This window comes from Vulpes lagopus, chromosome 1, assembly GCF_018345385.1.
Source record: "Vulpes lagopus strain Blue_001 chromosome 1, ASM1834538v1, whole genome shotgun sequence".
Classification (NCBI taxonomy): Eukaryota; Metazoa; Chordata; class Mammalia; order Carnivora; family Canidae; genus Vulpes; species Vulpes lagopus.
This window is the reverse complement of record NC_054824.1, coordinates 167829056-167853436: the sequence shown is the minus strand read 5'-3', so window position 1 is coordinate 167853436 and position 24381 is coordinate 167829056. Positions and strand designations below refer to the sequence as shown.

At 34.8% G+C, this 24381-nt stretch overlaps 1 protein-coding gene across 2 annotated transcripts in view; it reads right to left on the bottom strand.

Moving 5' to 3' along the window:
• The window catches only part of TRMT1L (tRNA methyltransferase 1 like), a 36515-nt gene that overhangs the window by 9066 nt on the left and 3068 nt on the right, over window positions 1-24381 (bottom strand). For both annotated transcript variants that reach the window (XM_041755214.1, XM_041755225.1), the window contains exons 2-10: window positions 20995-21105; window positions 19586-19699; window positions 16873-16937; window positions 15255-15384; window positions 13528-13651; window positions 12730-12809; window positions 10714-10963; window positions 10108-10320; window positions 7393-7583 (exon numbers count right to left, since the gene is read on the bottom strand). In XM_041755214.1, coding sequence (XP_041611148.1) covers window positions 7393-7583; window positions 10108-10320; window positions 10714-10963; window positions 12730-12809; window positions 13528-13651; window positions 15255-15384; window positions 16873-16929 — 1045 coding nt within the window. In that variant the 5' untranslated portion in view covers window positions 16930-16937; window positions 19586-19699; window positions 20995-21105. The remainder of the gene's footprint in view (window positions 1-7392; window positions 7584-10107; window positions 10321-10713; window positions 10964-12729; window positions 12810-13527; window positions 13652-15254; window positions 15385-16872; window positions 16938-19585; window positions 19700-20994; window positions 21106-24381) is intronic.

The window sequence follows — 24381 nt, the reverse complement described above, 5'->3', positions numbered from 1 at the left end:
GAAACAGAAGAACTAAAACAAAAAAATACAAAACTGAACTAAAAATTTATCTTCCCTTAAATAAAAATATACCCAACTATAACCAATATCCTTAGTGAGCTAAGATTATATTTTTTTTAATATAATGGAATTTATAATAGAATAGGACACTATTAAAAAAACAATGAGAAAGGATGCCTGGGTGGCTCAGTGGTTGAGCTTCTGCTTTCAGCTCAGTGTGTGATACTGGAGTCCCAGGATTAAGTACCACATCAGGCTCCCCCAGGGGAGCTTGCTTCTCCCTTTGCCTGTCTCTGCCTATGTTTCTCATGAATAAATAAATAAAATCTTATAAAAACTCAATGATAAAATCTGAAGTAACTTAAAAACGGACAAAATATGACAAATTTAAAAGATAGTTGGAAAATAACAATCAGGGAAATCTATAAAATAGAGCCAAATGCCCGAGAAATGAATAGTAGAGCTTTAAAAAAAAATTAGAGGATCAATCTAGAAGATCCAATATGTAGCTAAAATGAGTTCCTAGAAGAGAGAAAAGAAAATTTGAGAAGAAAATTATCAAGAAATAATAGCACAGAAAAAGACATATTGATTGATGGAACAAAACAGAGCCCAGAAACAAACCCGCAATTATATGATCAATCTATGACAAAAGACGCAAAGAATATACAATTGGGAAAAGACAGTCTTCAAAAAATGATGCTGGAAAAACTGGACATCTACATGTAAAAAAATGAAACTGGACCACCTTCTTACACCATACACAAAAATAAACCTAAAACAGAATAAAGACCTAAATATGAGACCTAGAAGAGAGCACAGGTAGTAATTTCTCTGACACTGGCTGTGGCATCATTTTTCTAGATAGGCCTCCAGAGGCAAGGAAAACAAAAAAAACTATGGGGCCTACATCAAAATAAAAGCCTTTAGCACAGCAAAGGAAACAACCATCAAAACAAAAAGCCTACTAAATGGGAGAAGATATTTATAAATGATACCTCTAATAAGGCATTAATATCCAAAACAGAGAAAGAACTTATACAACTCAACACCAAAAAAACAATCCAGTTAAAAATGGGGAGAAGTCCTAAATAGACATTTTTCCAAAAAAGATATACAGATACAAAGGACACATGAAAAGGTGCTCAGCATTATCTATCATCAGGGAAATGCAAATCAAAACCACAGTAAGATAGCACCTCACACTTGTCAGAATGGCTAAGATCAAAAACTCAAGAAACAACAAGTGTGGACAAGGATACGGGGAAAAAGGAACCCTTGTGTACTTTTGGTGGGAATGCAAACTAGTATAGCCACTGTGAAAAACAGTATGGAGGTTCCTCAGAAAATTAAAAATAAAACTACCCTATTAGCATCCTATAATCCAGTAATCGCATTACTGGGCATTTACCCAAAGAATATGAAAACATTAATTTGAAGGGATATATGCAACACTATGTTTACTACAGCATTACTTATAATAGCCAAACTATGGAAATGCCCAAGTGTCCACTGACAGATAAATGCATAAAGGAGATGTGGTGTACACACACACACCTGCAGGAATATTATTCAGTCATAAAAAGGAATAAAATCTTGCTATTTTCAACCTATATGGATTTAGGGAGTATAATTTTAAACAAAATAAGCCAATCAGAGAAAAACAAATATCATGATTTCACGTATATGTGGAATTTAAGAAACATATGAACAAAGGAAGAAAAAAAGAGAGACAAACCAAAAAACAGATTCTTAACTATAGAGAATAAACAGATGGTTACCAGGGGGAAGAGGGGTGGAGGAAGATGTATGGACTAGGTGAAGGGGATTAGGAAATGTACTTGTCTTAGCACAGAGTAACGTATGGAACTGTTGGATCACTATATTGTACATCTGAAATATAGCACTGTACGTTAATTATGCTGGAATTAAAATGAAAGTCTCAGAACTGAAGAACCCAAGTTCCTTAAAGTTCTCACAGATTACCCAAGGACAATGATCTAAAAAAGATGAATTAATACACATATTATCTGAGTTTTAGAATATTGGGTAAACAGGGTATTTTAAGACCATTCATAGAGAAAAAAACCCCACAAAGGATTAGACCTAAGAACAATAGCAAAGGGGTGCCTGGGTGGCCCAGTCAGTTCAGTGTCAAGACTCTTGGTTTCAGCTCAGGTCATGTTCTAGGGGTCATGAGATGGAGCCCTGCATCAGGCTCTGTGCTCAGGACTGAGTCTGCTTGAGATTCTTTACCTATTTCTGCTCCTCCTCCTGCTCGTGTGTGCATTCTCTCTCTCTCTCAAATAAATCAAATCTTAAAAAAATAGCAGACTTCTCAATATTAGTATTAGAGTCTAGAAGACAATGAAATAATAGTATCTTAAGCATTCTGAAGAAAAACGATTTAAAACCTACAATTTTATATTTGGTCACAGAATCTCCTCAGGAAGCTACAGGAAAAAGTGCTCATTCAAAATGGGAAAATAGATAAGGAATGGAAAAATACATAAGATCCAAGATATAGGAGATTCATCAAGAGGAGAAAGACATTTCCAGGATGCTGGCTAAAAGCCTCTTCAGTGGACTTAAAAAAATAAACCACCCAAAAGGAGAGCAGGAGCACTGTCTCTGGGGAGTAAAGCAGGAACCCAAAATTACTTAGGTATTTACCCAAATAGAAAGGAGCTCTGAAACTATAGTAAAGAGTTTAGGAATGGATTATGAAAAGTGTACACAAAAAAGGAAACAAAAACAGTAATTATTAATTAGTTATTAAAAATTACACACAAGGATCATTATTACAGTATATTAACTGGTTCATCTGTGGTGAAGCAGCCTTCTAAGATAGCAGCAAATGACCTATCTTCTGGTGTTTGGAGCTTGTGTAGTCCCCTTCCAACTCTTGAGATTATGACCTGAGCTGAAATCAAGAGTTGGATGCTTAATTGTCTGAGGCATCCAGGCACTCCTTTTATTTTTAAGTAATCTCTATACCCAACATGGGGCTCAAACTTATAACCTTGAGATCAAGAGTCGCACGCTCCACTGACTGAGCAAGCCAGCAGCCCCAAAAACCTGTATTTTAAAAAAGCCAGAGTAGATTCTTGAACTCTTCTGACTCTGTTGTATTAAAAACAAGATTAGGATGGTGGGCTGAGCACTGAAATCCAACTTCTCTTCTTATTCCAAATCTCTAGATATGATAGATATTTTTATGAATAATTTCTAGATGGTGCTGGAAAATAAGATGAGCCAACAGACATCCCAAATTGTTTAGTACTTTCTGAAAGCCTAAAAGCTGAGAGATCAAACTACTGGAAGAAAACCACACTGGAGAGAATAGCTATTAGAGACAGAAAGAGCCATAGGAGAGTTCATGCCTTATAGGTTCAAATACGGCAAAGATGAATGCAACTGGAATAGCTCTAAGGCAACAGTTAAAGGGGTTGTTCAGAAAATTCTACTTGAAACAGCTGATTATATTATTCTAATTCATGATTAGTAGATTACAGACGATATCCACCTCCAGTTTGAGGTGATGAAGATGGATTTAGGTTGGACAAGCAAGACGATACCCCAACTCTGATGAAAAATACTTACCTATAGACTCAAAAAGCTCAATGAAGTCCAATTAGGATAAACATTAAGAGATCCACTCAGACATACTGTAACTAAACTGCCACAAAGAGAAAGTCTTGAAAGCAGTAAAAGAAAAATAATTTATCAAATACAAGAGAACAAAAAAACAAGAACTGACTGACTTCTCATCAGAAATAACAGAAATTAAAAAGAACCAATAGATACCACTTGGCTCAATTCTATGTATTTCTCATCAGAAATAACAGAGGCCACAAGGCACTGGAATGCTGTATTCAAAGTGCTGAAAGAAAAAAAACTCCTGTCAACCAATAATTCTATATTCAACAAAACTATCCTTTAAAAAGGAAGGTGAAATAAAGACATCACCAGATAAACAAAAACTGGGAGAGTTTGTTGTAGAAAGAGTAAAGGAGGTTCTTCAGGTTGAAAGGAAATGAAATAGATTAACTTGAATCCAAAGTTAGGACTAAAGAACACTAGAAAGGTAATTATGTGGGTAACTATAAAAGATATGTGTGTGTGTTATTTCTCTTAATTTCTTTGAAAATCATAAGAATATTTAAAAAGTAACTACTATATTGTTTGGGTCTCCACAGATGTAATTAACAGAAGACAAAAATAGCATACAAGGGGAGAGGAAAATAGAATTACATTAGAGCAAAGTGGCTAGTTTTTGCCAGTCTGTAGTCAATATAACTTGAGGCAGCTCAAGAGAAGTTAAAGTTGTATATTGTAATCCCTGGAGAAACCGATAAGAAAATAACTGAAAAATGTATAATGAAAAAAATCAGTAGAGGGATTAAAATGACACACTAAAAATATGTTTAACACTAAAAAAGGCAACAAAGGCGAAACAGAACAAAAAGACATGAAACACATAAAAACAAATAGCAAAAGAACTAACATAAAGCCAATCAATTCCAAGAATGACATTTAGTAGGAAGGTCTAAAACTCTCAATCAAAAGGCAGAAATGATCAGACTGAATTAAAAGGACAAGATCAAATAAGATACTTATGGATTAAAAGTAAAAGGATGAGAAAAATATATTATGCCAAGAATAACTAAAAGAGTGGTATTTATATTAATATCAGATAATCTAAGCTTTCAGAGAAATATCACAGAGATAAAGACGGACATTTCACGGCCATACATGAAGAAGATAAAACAATTACAAATCTGTGTGAACATTTCTAGGAGATAAAATGCTAGTTAAAGACGGGCTGAGGAGATCTAGCAGAGGCATAATACAAAAGCTAAGACAAACATCAGAATTAAATATATATTTAAGAAAACTCTCTCAAAATAAAGAAAGATTTGAAACTCTGAAGGAGTACACCATGATTTAGGAAAACGGATCCTAAAAAGATATACCCTAGTAAAGTTACAGGACTTCAAAAATAAATATTCCTTTGGGCAGCCAGGCAAAATAATCATGTCACATAAAAGAAGGAAAAGTTACAATGATATTCAGTAACAGATAACAGTATAAAAACTTTTAAAAGGCACACAAACTCTCAACTCTTTAAGTGATTAGAGAAATTATGGCAAAAAGAGTGAGGAGTACTAAACACGTTTAATGTGTAGATTTCGTTGGTGAAATAGAATATGTTACATTCTAATAAATGTATAATGAACACAAATTAGGAAGGGAAAATGGGAGGCTGATTACCTCATTTATGACACCAAGAGCCAAACTATATTACTTGAAACCAAAAAAAATCAAATTTTGTAACACATATTTACTACCACAAAAGTAAAACATTAAGAAAGATAATAAATGAACAACAGTAGGGTATCTACCAGTATCTAATGCAGTCAAGAGAAAAGGCAGAAAGGACATGTATTATAAATTTTAAAAAGAGAATATAACCACAGAAAGCAAGAAAATTAAAAAGAACCAATAGATACCACTTGGCTCAATTCTATGTATATAATTCAGAAAAACTAAAGCTAACCTGTTCCCAACCACTGAAAAAAAAGGGCAAAGTTCCAAATTCTTTTTAAGTTTAAACATATTCCAAAGCCTAATCAAAATGATGCTAAAAAGGAACATTATACACCATTTCTTTTATGAATAGTAAAATAAAATTTAAAAAATTAGCAAATAGAATCCATTTTAAGAAAATACTTCTTGATACAGTAGTTTATTGAGAAAGGCAGAATGGTTAATTACTGGGAAATTTTATTACATTTAATCAAATCAATACACCTAAGAAGAAATACTACATAATCATCTCCACAGATGCTGAAATACAAGAGACAAAATTCAACATCTTGCTAAAATACAATAAAACTGGAAATGAAGGGCAGCCAGGGTGGCTCAGCAGTTTAGCACCACCTTCAGCCCAGGGCGTGATCCTGGAAACCCAGGATCGAGTCCCGCATCCGGCTCCCTGCATGGAGCCTGCTTCTCCCTCTGCCTGTGTCTCTGCCTCTCTCTCTCCTCTCTGTGTTTCTCATGAATAAATAAAATGTTTAAAAAAAAACAAAACTGGAAATGAAGGATACTTTCTTAACATTATAAATGATAGGTATCTCAGATCCATCCCTGAATCAAAAAGCACTAGCGAGAACTAAAGGAACATGACCAGACGCCTTCTGTTCTATCAATTAACACTGTAGCAAAAGTACTTGCACAAATGAAAAGCATACTAGGCTATTAAGAAGTCTGAAAACCACAATAATATCTATCTTCCTTAATTTAATAAAAAAAAACACTAGCTGGTCTATTTATTTACTCTTTTATTAAGGAAAAAGGAAGATCCCATATCAGCAATACTCCAAAAATACAGCTTTGAAGAGGAATTGCCATAACAGATATTAAACACTAAAAATAAAAATCCTCTGTAATCAAAATAGTGTGGTAGAGGTGCTGGAACAGAATGGAACAGAAAATCACTAAACCACTGGAACAGAACAGAAAATCCAGAAACAAACTCAAATATATTCTTTAGTATAAGAAAAAAAGGTATTCTCACATTGGTGGAGAAAGGTGAATTATTCAATAAAACACAACCTATCCTGAATATAGAAATATGAACATTCTTTCAACTATAGATTAAATAAAGAATACATAAAAGAAAATTAACTTTACAACAGTAACAACAAAAAACTTTGGCATATGAAAGATTAAAAAAATAGATATCAAGAGAAACCACAAAATGAGAAAAAATATTTGTAACTCATATCACAAGGGTTAAATTCTATCTAAAGAATATCTAAAGAATTCTTAAAAATCCATACTAAAACATGCCAAGAATCTAACAGAAAACAATGGGCATCTGTTTCTATGCCCCAGAAAAGCTAAACAGAAACATCTTTATGAGGGCATAAGTCTCATCTTTTTCTTTGATCCCCATGCCTGGCATATAGTAGAAGCTCAATAAATGTTTACTGAATGAGTTTTATAACTGATGGTTTTTATATTCAGCCAGAAACATGATAATTATTTTTATAAAATTAGTGATTTGAAACACCCTAAACAAAGAGGTAATCTGACTTCTGTTCCTAAAATTAGTGATAGTGGAAACTAAGTTATTTCTAGATGCTTCAATAGAGGGCAGAGCTAGAGAACGTAAATTGTAGAGCATGAGCAAATAACTTTAATAAACTCACACGAATGTCTTGTCTGTTGATGAAAGGAAATCCAGTATAGGAAATAAAGTTAGCACTGTAATCTTTAAAAATCAAAGGACAACAATATGTGTAATTAGGGATATGATAAAGACTTATTCATTGGAGGCTTATACATAAACATAATATACAGTAAAGAAAGGCTTGAATTTACCTTCTACCATATTACCATCCTTCTGAAAAATTCTCTCTTCACACCACTGACAATGGATCAGGTACTGAATCTTCTTGGCTGTTTCATCTGCAGAAGTAGGCCCCCTCAAAACTCTCACAACGACCAACACAAAATGTTCCAGAGCCACTGCAAACAGTACTTCTATGCCTTTGTTACATCGGGCTGCAGCTCTGGAAAAAAAAATTTTTAAGTTACTTTGGGGGCTTATCATTTTTCTTAAATGTTTGGCTTTTTTTTTGACAATACTAACCTGGATAGTAAATTATGGATAGGTATGGGAAAATAAAGTTCACTTTTTAGTAGCAGTGTTTTTAAAAGATCACTACTACAACTTTTATACAAACAACCACAGGTAACAAAGGATGCTTGGCAGGGTCTTCAGTATCTGGACATTTTCCATTATGGTATCGTTGGTATCCTACACTACATTCTTTGATTTTCAGTGTCACTTTGTTTCTTGTCATCACCACTACCCTTCTTTCTTATCTCCTTTTATCTATAAATACCTCTTCTAAACAATGATTATTGAGGACTAACTACATGCAGGCTAGTATATGATGAATGTTCAGTGAAAAATGAATAGGCAATGTTTTTGCTCACTATTAATTTTATAGACTTTTGGATTAAATTCTAATTGATATACCATTACTGTACCTGGTTTTCCCTCTGGAGTTATCTATACTAAACTTATTTTATATGTATGAATTTCAGTTTGTTGATGCTACATTATAAATGTTTTTAAGCATATACGATAAGTCCTTGGTATGTATACACACTGGGTATCAGAGTTTTCAGATAATTAGGAATAACCCTAAAAGTATATGAAGTATATGAAGTCTAATAATCTATATTATGTTGAGGTAGGAATTTCAATCTAAATACTGTGAACCCAGTGTTGAGGCTAGTGAATGAACTGGCTAATCATGCATTAGTTATACTCTCACTGTCAACTTATATAATATTAACGTATTTTTCTCCTACCATAACATTCTGAATAAAGTGGGTGCTCAAAAAAAGGCCTATCTTTAACTGTTTTCGAAATCCTGATGAAAAAAACATAACTTTTTGTTTTGTAGGTAAGATCATTTTGCAGAATCAGGTTTATAAGCCATCATTAAAAAAATGTATTTATGTATGTTTTTTATTTTTGTTTTAGTAATCTCTATACCCAATTGGGGCTTGAATTCATGACCCTGGGATTAAGAGTTACATGCTCTATTGACTGAGCCAGCCAGATGCCACTATAAGCCATCATTTTATTCAAAGTATGTAAATAAAGGAGATATTATAGACATAAAACAAATAATTTTTGGAGTGCTGGGGTGGCTCAGTGGGTTGAACTCTGACTTGATTTCAGCTCAGGTCATGATCTCAGGGTTGTGGGCAGAGCCTTGCATTGGAATCCATGCTTGGTGCAGAGTCTGAGATTCTTCTTTCCCTCTGCCGCTCCCCCTGCTTGAGCTCTTGCCTCCTCTCTCTCTAAAATAAATAAATAAGTAAATAAATCTAAAAAAACACAGAAAAAAACAAAATGGCTTTTTTGGGGCACCTAGGTGGTTCTACTGGTTAAGTGTCCAAGTCTTGATTTTAGCTCAGGTCTTTTTTTTTTAATTTTATTTATTTATTTATTTTTTAAGATTTTATTTATTTTTTCATGAGAGACAGAGAGAGAGAGAGGCAGAGACACAGGCAGAGGAAAAGCAGGCTCCATGCAAGAAGCCTGACGTGGGACTTGATCCCAGGATTCCAGGATCATGCCATGGGCTGAAGGCAGGCACTAAACCTCTGAGCCACCCAGGGATCACCTCAGCTCAGGTCTTAATCTCAGATTCATGAGTTCAAACCCCGTATTGGGTAGAGATTAGTAAAACAAAATAAACATAAAAAAATTTTAAATTATGGCTTATAAACTTGTTTCTGCAAATGATGCCCAGCATGGAGCCATACTTAAAAATAAATGAATAACAAAAAACCCGCCCAAAACTTGATTTTTTTCTAAATCTAAAAACAACTTTTAGGGATGCCTGGGTGGCTCAGCAGTTGAGTGTCTGCCTTTGTCTCAGGGCGTGATCCCGGAGTCCCAGGACTGAGTCCCACATCAGGTTCCCTGCATGGAGCCTGCTTCTCCCTCTGCCAATGTCTCTGCCTCTCTCTCTCGGTGTCTTTCATGAATAAGTAAGTAAAATCTTCAAAAAAAATTAAAAAAATAAAAACAACTTTTGCATTTGCTTTTCACGGGGGTGCTATTCCCCATTTGCCCTATGTCATTAAAATAACTGATTTAAAGTTAACTTTCATTTTTAATCTCCTCTTATTAATTTAATGAAATTCTTAATTAGAGAGTAAAATATGTTTTTAAAAATTATTTACTTATTTATTCATGAGAGACACGAGAGAGGCAGAGACACAGGCAGGGAGAGAAGCAGGCTTCCTGTGCGGAGGCTGATGTGGAATTCAATCCCAGGACTCTGAGGCACCCAGGCGTCCCAAGAGAGTAAACTATTTTAGGCACAAAACTTTTAAATCAAATTATAACAGGAAAAACCCCAAGATTATCAAACAAATCAAGATTATGGACATGAATACAGAAATTTGTTCTTTGTGCATATTTTGAAAAATGAGATTGGTACTTTTTATAATATTATCTCTATCATATACCAAAACATACTAGGTACGTTGCTGTCAATCTGGTACCTTGCCACTGCAGCTACAACAATTCTGGCTGCTAGTTCCTTGTAATATTCAGTTCGGACAATGTTACAGCCATAGTGACGTCGGGCAACATGTTGTGCCTTGGCATATAAAGAACTGATATCTGTAGAAGTCACTGATACTATGCCAAGGTTTCTTATATTTCTGAATGCAGAATCTAGGTAGTTCACTGATGTTCCAAAAGGGTCTAGGTGTCTAAAATCAGAAAGAATACAGATATATTTTAAAATCATATTAGTAATCAAAATGATACCATACCATTGTCATTATATGTAATGATAAAATTCCATGGATTCAAAAGTACTTTACGAATATATTTTAAGTATATAAATCTGCTTTTAAATTAAGTAACAAAATGATCATGTGATACGTTAGACATATAAAGATGAAATCAGGCTTAGAGGAAAATTGTCATGCCCAGGAATTTCATTTTAAATGCTAGGAAATGTTCTTACTGCATTCCTTAGGCCAATGGAAAAAACTATATTAATTTAAATAAATAAACAACAGTCTTTATTTTTAACCCTTCCCCCATAAAAATAATCCAGGACCATTTAGACAGTGACATAGCAAGTTTCTTTCACTTACATGAAATCAAAAGATCTCAAATGCATCAGTACATTGGCATCCATTTTGGTCACCTTAATATTACCAAGGTTTTCTTCTCCTTCTTTAAGAATATCATCACTTTCTTCTTCTTCCTTACTGTCCACTACCACTTTCAATTTGTTTAAATGGCAGTTTTCCTGAATCAGTGTCACAGAGTTCTCATTCAAGTCATTAATTGTAACCTTAACTGCACTTCCAAGATGTTTTGCCCACTGTAATCCCATTATTCCTTAGGAGAAATGTGAAGGAAAATGAATTTTAAATTACAGTAATTAAAGAATAAAAATAGTATAATAATAATATTACTTTATAAAAACACCAAATTGTTTCCAAATCTTAGTATTTTCATAAATAATTCTTTTTCTACTTTCTCACTTCAAAACCTACAAAGAAAAGTTACCACACACACATATACATACAAAGTGTCTAACAGATTTTCATTAATATTTCTTCTAAAACTTTCCCATAGGGCAGCCCGGGTGGCTCAGCGGTTTAGCGCCACCTTCAGCCCAGCCTGATCCTGGAGACCTGGGATCGAGTCCCATGTCGGGCTCCCTGCATGGAGCCTGCTTCCCTCTCTGCCTGTGTCTCTGAGCCGCCCCCCCCCCCCCCCCCCCCCCCCGCTCTCTCTCTCTCTCTCTGTGTCTCTCATGAATAAATAATAAAATCTTAAAAAAATAAATAAAACTTTCCCATAACCTCTATTCAAATAAAGTAACCATGTTTGTTATTTCAGGGAATGGATTTTCTTTTTTTTACATCTCTTACAATGGAACACTTTTCACGCAAAATCTTACAGAGAAACCCACTATACAATGTGAGTAAGAGTGGAGTTACTCTGCTTGGGGGATGGGAAGTTGGAACTCCTCCCACTGAAGTTTACCTAATGCACCAAAATATGAAAACAACTTTAGTGGACCAACATTTCTCAAACATTGCACAACAGCACCATTGTGAATTAACAGAACAACTTTGTATGTAAGCAAATGATCAAGAATCCAGACCAAGATGGCCTCTTCTCACAGGCTCTCTATACTTATTGGATTAGTGCCATAAGGGACATTCATTACAATATAGGTGATGGCGCTACAGGCCCAGCTACTGTGGATTAGGAAGCCCTCTATGTACCAAAAGTATTGACCGTCTTCTCTACCCATGTGTCTCATAAATGTAGTATTTAACATCTACTACATGCCATGGTCTTTATGAATTTTTTTAGGTTCCCATAACAAGCCTGTGAAATAAGTTCTAATACTCCCATCTTAGAGATGGGGAAGCATGCAAACTTACTGCCATGAACTGATATAAGTTTACAAAGGAACATTAAAGAGGGGATCCCTGGGTGGCTCAGAGGTTTAGCGCCTGCCTTTGGCCCAGGGCCTGATCCTGGAGTCCTGGGATCGAGTCCCGCATCGGGCTCCCTGCATGGAGTCCGCTTCTCCCTCTGCCTGTGTCTCTACCTCTCTCTCTCTAGGTCTATCGTGAATAAATAAAATCTTTAAAAAAAAAAAAAACAAAAACAAAGGAACATTAAAGAAAGGACTGAAAAGCTCAGACATTAGGTTTAATGATTTCAGGTGAAAAAAGAGTAGTTCATTGCAGCATTATTTACAATAGCCAAGATATGGAAACAACAACCTAAGTGTCCACTGATGGATAAAGAAAATGTGACATACGTGTACACACACACACACACATACATGTCCAACAAAATACTACTCAGCCATAAAAGAGAAGGAAATGTGGGACGCCTGGGTGGCTCAGCGGTTAAACGTTTGCCTTCGGCTCAGGGCATGATCCAGGGATTGAGTTCCACATTGGGCTTTTGCATATATTTGAAATTTTTCACAATAAAAATACTTACCTTGGATCTCTAATTTTTTATATCAAAATATCCTGCTATATAGAATATCCATATAAATTTTCTAAGAAAAGATACTGCATAAATTTGACAATTAAAGTGGGATTCTAAAAAAAAAAAAAAGCATTATTTACCAGTGGCTCCAAAGGCATCTAGACATTCCAAAGGTTTTCGTTCCTCAGCCAAAGCAGCCAATGTACAGAATATTAGCTGCCTAGAAGAAAGTACAATAATCTGAAATAATTTTACTGTACCATGGCTTCATCACTGTAGATTTTATTTAAGAGTAGTGAGATGGGGTGTCTGGATGACTCAGTTGGTTAAGTGTCTGACTCTTTATTTCTGCTCAGGTCATGATCTCAGAGTTTTAAAATCAAGTCCAGCATCTGGCTCCAGGCTCAGAGCTACATGCGAAGCCTGATTAAAATTCCCATTCCTTCTCCCTCTCCCTCTACCCCTACCCCTACCTTGTGCTCACACTACCTCTCAAAAAAAAGAAAAAAAAGAATAGTGAGAATCGGGGTTCCTATTTACTGTACAATCTGTTTTATTTTTATTTTTGTACAACCTGTTTTAAAAGAAGACCTAGTAACATATTCCTCACCTAGTAGTACAAGAACTAAATATTTGTGAAATTAAACTATCAATCTAATTGGGTTCTCTAAATAAGCATTCACCATGAATGATTTCATAAAACTTGCCCAGAAAAGCACCAGCCTGTTCATCAATTATATAAAGTTAGGCCTATTTGACTCTGAGAACGAAATTAATTTGGTAGAAAAGAAGAGAGAAAACAATCATTCTGAGAAAATACAAAAACATTTTCATTCTGTACGTAGTATTAAACTTCCCTATATTAGAACATAAAGATTGAGAAAGTTTATTTGTACTTGTTTGAAACATCCCATAACCTTTTTTCCAATTCATCTTACCGATTTAGTTTCATTTTGGGATTAAAATAGGAATCTGTTTTTTGAGGTATAGAGTAGTTAGGACAAACTTGTACATCTGTGTCTGTCTCTTTCAAAATTTCATTAGGTGGTTTTGCAGCAGAAGCTAAAAAGAAAAAAAAAGATTTCCAGTGAAATACAAAATATTTCTAAACATCTAAATCAATACACATTAAAGGAAATAACTTTATAATATTTTGTTAATGTAACCAATTGGGTAAATAACAAAAAAAAACCCCAAAACAATTGTAACAATTGGTAAATAACAAAAAAACCCAAAACTGATTTATTCAGTAGTGACTATAGGAAAGAGTAGTACTCAATTATTTGGGGAACTAAAGTTTATTAACTTAAAATCTTATCTGCCCAGAACATCAATATATCTGTATCATGAAACATAGTTAAGAACAATAAACCAAAAATAAAATCCTAATACCTTTAGTATTCATCAAACCCTACTAAATATATCTTACTGTGATATAATGGTTATAAAATATAGTATCTCTGTTTCATTCCATTAGCCATCATGGAAGACTAAGAATCACTATACTTCCTGAATATGCTGGATTTCAGAACACTTCCTTATAACTATGATTTAAAATCACAAATTATATTCAGATGGGTATAAAGTAATGGGAAAAAAAAGATTCTACATTTAGTACACATTAGAATCATGTAGCTATCAACTCAAATGAAATACTACTATATTTGTGTGTATATTTTAAATATTTAAGGAACGAGACATATACTTCATATGTGGGAAAAAATAATCGAGATTCTTTATGTTTGGATTTCTTCATAACTTTATAATCAGAATGTTAAACTACACAGCAACCATATTTCCCTTTTTACAATGCCAAATCATAGTAATATTCCCTGGTGTTGTATTTTATATTCTCCTACATCTACCAAAGTGGCATGTGACATCCCTCACAATATCAGCCTTTTCTCAAACCAGATTCCAGGAGAAAATGATGCTCTATAGAAAATTATTTGTAGGGGATCCCTGGGTGGCGCAGCGGTTTAGCGCCTGCCTTTGGCCCAGGACGCGATCCTGGAGACCCGGGATCGAATCCCACATTGGGCTCCCGGTGCATGGAGCCTGCTTCTCCCTCTGCCTGTGTCTCTGCCTCTCTCTCTATCTCTCTGTGACTATCATAAATAAATAAAAATTAAAAAATAAAAAAAAAAAGAAAATTATTTGTGACTATTTTTTTCAATTCTTGAAAAAGGAACATAGTACCATTCTAGATGTATGTAAGAGAAGTTAATTCATTACATACAATGGATGCCTTAGGGCATGAGGTCTTAATTCTTAAGAAGGGCTTCCTCGGTAATAACAAGCTATTAATAACCTGGTATCACTTCAGGATAGTAAATGGTCTTTATATAATTCTACCTCCTTTTTCCAATGTTTTTCAACAGTAAGTATAACACAGTTATCTATAATCTCTTATTAAGATATCCATATTTACTTTAGCATCAATCCATTTTTTATACTCTCATTAAATGTATTTGTTAAACTGAGGGAAGTTAAATGTTGGGAGTCTCACAGAAGGAAAACGAAACCTGAAATAATGGATTAACACAGTTAAAACTAAGTGACTTGGTTAAGTCGCTATATTTTATCTACCTGATATCTGAAAATAACTGGATCATTGTTTAAAGATTTACTTATCAACATATGTTAATGAGATTGCTCAACTCACCAGCAATATACCTGGATTTCGTCTCTCCTTTATTCACATGTCGCCTAACGTGTCCCAGCATATCCGTCCTTCTGGTGATTGTTGCTGAACAAATGATACAATGATAATGGGCGCCCATTTTACTGGATATCTATCAAACAGAGTATTTAATTTAAATGTACAGATATGTTACTAAGACAATAAAATAGAAGCTTACTTAAGACTGCAAGTTTAATTCCGTTAGTGTGTCTTGGTTGTATAATGGCATAGAAAATAGAATTAATATCGCCATGGGACTTTGAAGCGATCTTTACTTCCTTACCTATATACTTATATGTGCTTTTTATTTACTTTATAATAACTACAACTTTAATTTTTCCCATTCTAGTCAGCAAATAACTGTACCTTATTTTCTTTTATTTTTTTTGTACCTTATTTTCTATAAGTAGCACTTATGAATGGCATAAAATTAGCAGTGCTGTGTTAGTAGATGTTTAATAATTGTTCTCCAGGAAAATAAAGCTCTGATTTGTAGTATTTGCAGTTTTCTATGTTATGTATATTCTACCATGGCCAACCTCAAACTATAATCATGACAGATTTCAAGCTACTGATTGATGTGACATCGCTAAATGTGAATTTGGGAAGAGATGTATAATATCCTAGATAGCATGGCTACCATCCAGATCTAATATACACAAAGAATGCAGACAATAGTAAAATAGATAATAAGAAGTAATGAGATTTGAGTATTCATTATCTTGGTTGGTAACATAACTTATTCACTTTAAAGTTTATATAATTTTTAATGATGGCCATATTTAACAGCTAGTTTTCAAGCCTTCTCGAAATTTGAGCTAGTTTCAGCATACCATTGAATGTTAGAAATGTAATAAAAAGTCTAACAGTCCATATGAAAAATTTTCACTTTATAGTTTCTCATTTAGCTGAGAATTAAAAGACTACTCCAATGGCTTTTTCCTATTTTTGATGCCTTTTAGCCTTAGAGTTTCTACTTCCTATTTACTTGGGGTCAAATAGCAAGCAGAGAAAAGTTGACAACATTGCCAACCCTGGATAGGGTTGATGGACCAAGCATTGTCCTGATTATTGCTTAAGAAATGTTTGGATTTCTTTCTCCCACCACTTTGCTCTTTTTAGTGACCTGAAAAAAATTAATAATGAGGACTTATTCAGCTACTATGCATTCAGAATAGTATCACTAAAAAATATTTTGTAATTTGTATTCCCCCAAAGTTAAATGCATCCTAAAAATGAACATAGTACTTTTAAAGAATTATTAAGATTTCAGGATGTTTCTTGAGTCCGTTCTTTGACAAATTAAAAGAAAGGGCATATTAATCACAAGTGGCGCCTGAGTGGCTGAGTCAGTCAAGCATCCAATTCTTGATTTTGGCTCAGGTCATGATCTCAGAATCCTAGGTTAGGGTTAGCCCCATATCAGTTTCCCTGCTCAGTGGGGAGCCTGCTTCTCCCTCTCCCTTTCCCCCTTCCCTCCTGCCATGTTCTTTCTTGCTCTCTCTCTCTCTCTCTCAGATAAAATCTTAAGAAAAAAAAAAAAAGATTGTGCTTTCTTTAAAGAGAGCTAAATTTAAAAATAAATCTAACATCTGATTACCTGTTCTCCAATAATGTTTGGTTTCACTGGTCGACAAGGTAAGTGACAGATGCACATCCTGTAACCTAAAGTGAAGAATGGCTGGTTGTCATATCACTGTTCATTAAATATTCAATTATCATTAAAATTATTAGTAAATTTTATTTTATAAGAATAACTGGGATTCTTCTTAAAAGATCATAACCTATTTGAATGAGACTGCCTTAGTTTTACATATTTGTTATGTAAGATATAGTACAAAAACAAATATATGAGATCCAGATTTAAATTTTGGTTCTGTATTATCTTGGATTGGTCATTTAGCTTCTTTGGGATTCAATTTTATCAGCTATTCTCTGACATTTTGACTTTTTCTTAGCTTCATACTACATTTGCCATTACACAGCCTCTTTATGATATGGTACTTAGTTCTCTCCTCCCATCCTCCTTAATCTTTTTCATAGGTCTCTTCCCTCTCTTCCACCCTAAAAGGTAAGAGTTCCTGTAAGCTTGATCTGCTACATGACTCCCCACCACACCCCCTTTTTTCCTTGGAAACCTTAATGCCTTTTATGGTTGCAACTATCTCCTCTGGGGGAAGGAATTCCAAATTCTAACTCTAGATACTAACTCCTTCCTGAGGGCTAGATCTCTATCTCTAATTGCCTATTGAGGATATATGACTGATTATCAGGTCAGCATTTCAAAATCTACTGCCAAGGACTAAATATATCATTTCCTCTTGAACCAGGTCTCTTTTTCACTTTTTAAATCAATGATAATGCCTTCCAGTTGTCTTAACTCTAAATGATCTCTAACTCTTTTCTTCTCATATCCTGCATCTGTTTCTCTTACTTGTTCTTATGGAAGTATCTCAGGACTCAGCAACTTTTTTTCCACTGATATGTACTCCTATGGTTATCCCACGCAGTCGTTTGGCTTTAAATACCATTTATATTCTGACAATTCCCAAACATACGTATCTAGCCCAAACCTTTTCCCCAAACTCAAGATTCGTATCTAGACAGGCTACTTGACATCTCCAGGAGATGCATCTAAACCTTTGCATGTCTAAATCTGCAGGTTTGGCCTTCTCCCCCAGCCGTGGTCTCCATTCAGTAAAGGATACCACTATTTTTATAGTTGCTCAAATCTCAAGCCCAAGCATTGTTCACTTTTTTCTCCTCACATCTCACTTCTTCTATTCCTTCAGCAGGTCTTGCTGCTTCTGTCTTAAACATATTTGCCAACTTCTTTGAGACCTGCTTACTAAGACAAAAGCTATGACACTCACTTATCTACCAGATCAGATCACAACCATGTGAAAAAACCCAACAACTTAATATACTTAAGAGAGTAAAGAAATGCCATGAGCCATGTAAGAGCTGAGAAAAACTTGGAAGACAAAGACTAAACCTAAAGGTTAAATAATAGCTTAAATAAAAAATACAGAAAATAACTTTTTAACTGAGACTTTTCTTTTTTGATAAAAAGTCAACATGATTTACTATATATTCTTGTAAATAATTAAACATAAAAGACAAGATGGCCTCTGATTTAGTCACTAATTCCCTCCCTTTTCCCTAAGTAACTAGTAATAAACTTTTTTTTTTTAGGGCTTTTTTTGGGAGATATTTTTTATTTTTACCTAAATGTAACATAAAATCTTACACGCTGTTTAATAGCAGTTTATCAATAGCAGTTTATCATGGAAATAGCAGTTTATCATGTTTATCATGGAAATATCAGTTTATCAGTTTATCATGGAAAGCCTTCCGAGTAAGCTAGTATGGATCTAATACGTACTCTTTACAATGATGGTGTAATATTTATTGGTATGTATGTACCATAATATATACCATAATATGTTCAACCATCCCTTTTTTATTTTAGTTTTAAGTTTTTGTCACTAAGTATATGCTGCAGTGAATATTCTTGTACATCTCTCCCTATCTATCGATACTTTTACTCCCAAAAGAAGGAGTGCCTGGTGGATAGATATGTATATTTTAAATTTTAAAAATGTTACCAGATTTCTTTCCAAAAATGCTATCATAATTCACATAACTCACTCTTAGAATCTAATAATAATTCATTATATCTAGGAAGTCTTTTTTAACTTGGTAAGATCTCATTTTTTATCCTTTAATTTTATTCTTGATGAGGCCTCTTGGTAAATTTAGTCCCCCAAGTTGTGTCATTTTTGTCACTATTATAATTGGTATCTTTTTACTAATTTCCATTTATCTAAAGAAAGGCTATGATTTCAAATATCTATCTTATAGCCCACTATTTTTAACTCTAGTCTTTTTAAGCCATCAGCAGAAAAAAGATGGGTCTTCTCCAATATTCATACCACATATTTTATTTTGTTTTGCATTTATTACACTTTCAAAATTATGTGTCAAATGGTAGTTGTTCTAACATAAAAGGAAAAGTCTAACTTTTTAAAACACAGTTCAAAAAGTTATGGGGACTCCCCACACCCCAGGACCAAGCAAAGTACCCAGTATAGAAGAGATGCTTAATAAATATTTGCTAAACTAAACTACACTTGCAATATATATCTATTGCCTAGAGTTACATGGTCTTTTATTAAAAAACACATTAAAAGAAGGGCATTAAATCCCTAATAATTTTAAATGGAAAGTACCTGATTATGCTCACAATAAGATTCCAAAACTTCTATCAAATCTTGACTCATTTACTTTTTAGTAAGCACAAAAATACTAACCTTCAAATTCAACTGAGACTTTCCAGTGTAAATTTTGAAGGTGACGACGAAGCTTATGGCTATTACAAGCTCTGAATTTTTCCTTAGGACACAATGGACAAGACTGTTTGTTTCCTGACAAAAAAAAAAAAAAGAACCAATAAAGCACAAAATAGACTAGCTATTAATGCCTTGATTTAGCTACAAAATAATAACAGGGGACTCCCTCCACCCAACACATACACTTCTCAGATAATGTCTACGTTAACATTAGGGAGAGTCATCTCTACCTCAACAGGTAGTTAATAATCAGCACATGGTCAGTGATTGATTTTTTTACCCTAAAATTCTCCTCTCTGGGGCTGGCTGATATCCTTGTTACCACTAGGAACAGAGAAAATGGGAAAGTGATAAACTACATGATGTCCCTCCAGGCAAAATGCCTGCCAGAGAGAGCATCACTATGTACTCTGGACAGGAGAGAGGGCAACACTTGTCATATGCCCAGAGAGGCAGGAGCTGGGCAGACAGTGTAAATTTCTGCTGTGGCATTCTACTCTGGCAACAACAAAAACAACATGTGGAGTAAGAAAAATGTAAGGAGTGAAAGGAGTAAACAGGATCCAAAATAACTGCTATTCTGGGACAGGGAGCATGGTTAGAACCACTGTATCCTCTCAGTGAATTTCTAAGTTCTTCCTTATTAACGAAAAGATTATGGATTATAAAAATAGAAGTCTTATTTAATTAGCAATGTAATATATCTCAAATAAAAACTCTGATAGTAACAAAAAATTAAAGTCTCAAACTCAGGTTTATTTTTATTTATTTATTTTTCAAACTCAGGTTTAGAGCAATAAAAATAAACAGAAATAATCAGCAACTCAATTTTTAATCTAACAAATATCTTTCACATACAGCACACTGCAAGTATCATCAAAATAATTTTCCAATATACTCTGCCTACTTCAAAACACCATGAAGCGATATTGAGGAGGGAATTCAAGCACTAAGGATGGCAAAGCAGAAAGAGAGGAGCTTGAGGCCCTGATAGCAATGAGGAAATCTTGTACCAGCCCAAAACTGCCCACCTTGGGACTTCTTTTACGTGAAAGGATATAAGCCTTTGTATTATTAAAGGCACTGTTTTTTCGGATTTCTGTTACTCATAGCCAAACGCAATTCCTAACTTATAGAATACACAGTGCTCATATATCCATGAAATTGTAACTTCCTTGAGGAACTGTGAAACAACTTATCACCACAGCACCCATGCAGGTAGAAGGCTACCGGTTTCCTGAATGAAAAACGTATTATTGCTCTAGTTCAGTGGCAATAAACAAGTCTATTCTCAGCAAATTTTCATGAGTTGAAAGATGAAAAACCATTAGAAATTAAAGGAAAAAAAAACCCTCAAAATATGTAAATACCTGCATCAAGACTCTCTGAGTTCAATGAACTGGCAGAGTCAAAATCTCCTTCAGTTACGAAGGCTAACTTCTCGAGATCAGCAAGCTGCCTCTGGATTGAGATGTGTCTCTCTGAAAGGAAATTTTAAGAGTTAGAAAATTATGTTTTAACAATCTGAATTCCAGTTCCATTTTTATTTGGTCACGTCACAGAGACTCCTCCACTTTTATTTCCTATAGCATGGTGCCCTGGTGTCTAGATGGGGAATACTGCTGCAATTCTGCTTATAAAATGACAAGCGTTCCTCAGAATGCAAAAAGTTGGGGGCAAAGCTCCACTGTGTAACTTCACACCTTTAAACCTTTAATTCAATAGAATGCTCCAAAAATGTTTTTACTCTTTTTAAAATGGTAAAGCAAGAAACAAGAGCCACACTTCCTATCTTTAAAGAATTTTCAACTAGGTGGGAGAGATGCTGATATGTTACCTACTTAGTGTAACACAAGGCAGGATGAAATGAATAACGGGTAAAGTAATATGATGTGGGCATACAGGAGGAAGAATTAATTCCAACAAATGCCTTTGGGAATGTCTTCACTGAAGGAGTGGCATTTGACTGAGATGTAAGGTATGAACAGAATTTCAATAAGCAGAGATTTGGTGGCTGGCCTGACAAGCTGAAGTAACCTCATGAACAAAGGCAACGGTGTAAAAAAAAAATACAGCCATCTCTGTCCCACCCCTGGCTGGAATGTAGAATGTTTGGAGAATGGAGTTAGTAGAAGAACAAGCAGCCAAAAATGTAGTACAGATCATGGAAGGCTTAAGTTCTATGCAAGTTAGTCTGGACTGTCCTCTTCAGGCAATGTGAAGTCTTTGCAGGTTTTTCAGGGAGTGAATGATACGATCTAAATGCATTTCAGGAGGTTATCTCTGGGCGTAGAACCCAAGAAAGATCAGTAACTGAGGTGAGAAGTTAGTAATGGAAAGGTACGGAACAGATGGCTTAAAATAAATAAAAAAGCAAAGAACTTTGGGTGTGAGAAATAACCATGAATGAAGAGTACGTTCAAGAATGATTCTAAAATTTTAAGTTTATGTGGTTAAGAATAAAGGTACTGGGGCATCCTGGGTGGCTCAGCAGTTTAGCGCCTGCCTTTGGCCCGGGTTGTTATCCTGGAGTCCCGGGATTGAGTCCCACGCGCTCCCTGCATGGAGCCTGCTTCTCCCTTTGCCTGTGTCTCTGACTCTCTCAAGAATAAATAAAATCTTAAAAAAAAAAAAAAAAAGAATAAAGGAACTATTAATCAATAAAGGAAGAGGAAAACGTTTTTGGCAGAAAAGAAGAGGAAAGGAGAAAAGGGAGTTTAGTTTTTGACATAAAGTGTGTTTGATGTACAAACGGTATTCACACTCAAGTTCAGTAAGCAGTTGAGTTGTTTCTGGAGTTCAGGAGGGATATAAATTGTAAATACACGTTAGGTGAAACTATAAGCTGAAGAAGGCCTAAGGTAAAAATATTGTGAAAAAAGAAAATAGCCAAAATCCAGTCCCAGTAACATATTTTTAGGTTTCTCCAACATTACACATTCTTCAAATGACATATGTGTAAAATTTGGAATATATGAATAAATCTTCCCAAAGTATATTTAGTACATTCTCGAGTATGTACAAGGGGCATGCATTCCCCAATGCCACTGAACCCACTACTGGCTAATATAAATGGTTATAATTCGGAAGTGATGTATAGAGGGCTGTAGGTAATGAAGAGACACTAGGGAAATATAATCAGGAGGGTAGATTCAAAAATAGTAAACAGTAAGGAGAATCAAGATAAGGCAGAGGCCAAAGGAAAAGAGAATGTAAAAGACAACTGTTCAACACTATCACAAACAGTAGTAGAAATCAACAACAACAACAAAAAAACTACTGGATTTAGTATTTAGCTGGTCTCTAGTGACCTTTAAGAAAAAAGGTTCAGTGAGGTGTTCTAGAATACAAACGGGATTGGAAAAAGAAATAAAGTATAGAAAAGTTCATAGATTTATTTCAAAAAGTGTGGTAGTACAAAAAAGGAGATAGATGGGATTGTAGCTTGCTTTTTCTTTCTTTTTAAGGACAGAGACTTGAATATGTGTATCCCAAAGGAGAATAATGGTTTACAAAATAGGAGCTTGAATATACAAATACAAGACTTAGGAGCTGAAAACTGGCAGGAAAAGATCCCCAACGGGAGAGGAGATGGTAAACCACAGGGCTCTCTACTACTCATTATACAATTAGGTTATACAGTTTAGAACCTTAAGCCCTTTAAGTTCTTTCCTTGGCATTGTTACCTTCCTGCCTATTCCTCTCCAAGCTTCACTCCCAGTTCCTTTTTTTTTCACCCTTTTGTATAATTTGTGTCCTTGTCTCCCCCCACAAATAAACAGGACAGCAGGGGGTATGCCTCCCTCATTTTTGCAATGGCTAAGCGCCTAGTGCAGTATCTTGCACACAGCAGGCACTATGTTTTGTTAAATATTTTTAAAAATCATTACTCTTTTTGGTGCAGTAGCACCCTGAGTCAATATTTTTGGAATTCAATTCAGCACTATCAGACATTCCTGCTCAAATTTATTAAAAGACAAATCTTTACCTCATTTTTATTATTTTTATTTTTTTAAAGATTTTTTATTTATTTATTCATAGAGAGACAGAGAGAGAGGCAGAGACACAGCCGGAGAAGCAGGCTCCATGCAGGGAGCCTGACGTGGGACTCGATCCCAGGTCTCCAGGATCACGCCCTAGGCTGCAGGCGGCGCTAAACCGCTGCGCCATCAGGGTTGCCCTTTACCTCATTTTTAAATGAGAAATACAAAGAGCAACAAATCCTACTGGTTAACTTATTTTACGAGGTATATTGTTCAAATGACTTTATAATGAGATGAAAGTTGTATGAATAGGCAAAATTTTTCCCGTATGACCAAAAACTTAATTGCTAGGTGAGACCATAAGATTCAGGCAATAAATCCACACGTACAAATCAGTCCTTTCAATTTGCAATCATAAGGCTTTTGGCTTCCAAAGTTCAAAGGTCTGTGTATGTGAAATTATATAGTACTATATAAACCTGTGCTTATGGAAATCATTCTAAGTCGTACAAAATAAGAGACAGGGGCCTGCTAAGTCACAAGAGAACAATGAAAATCCTGTGGCCCACTATTAAAACTCTCAAAGATCTGTCTAAAGATTCATGATATGCCCATGTATGTATACCTCTCAAATCAGTTTCTGGTTCAGATAATAGATATCAGACAATCTGTACTTAAACTTTTTGTAATACACTAATAATTCTGAAGTCAATAGCAAATCTCTTGTTAAATCAGATGAATCCAAGATACTAGGAGGCTCTTTTACAACTTCTG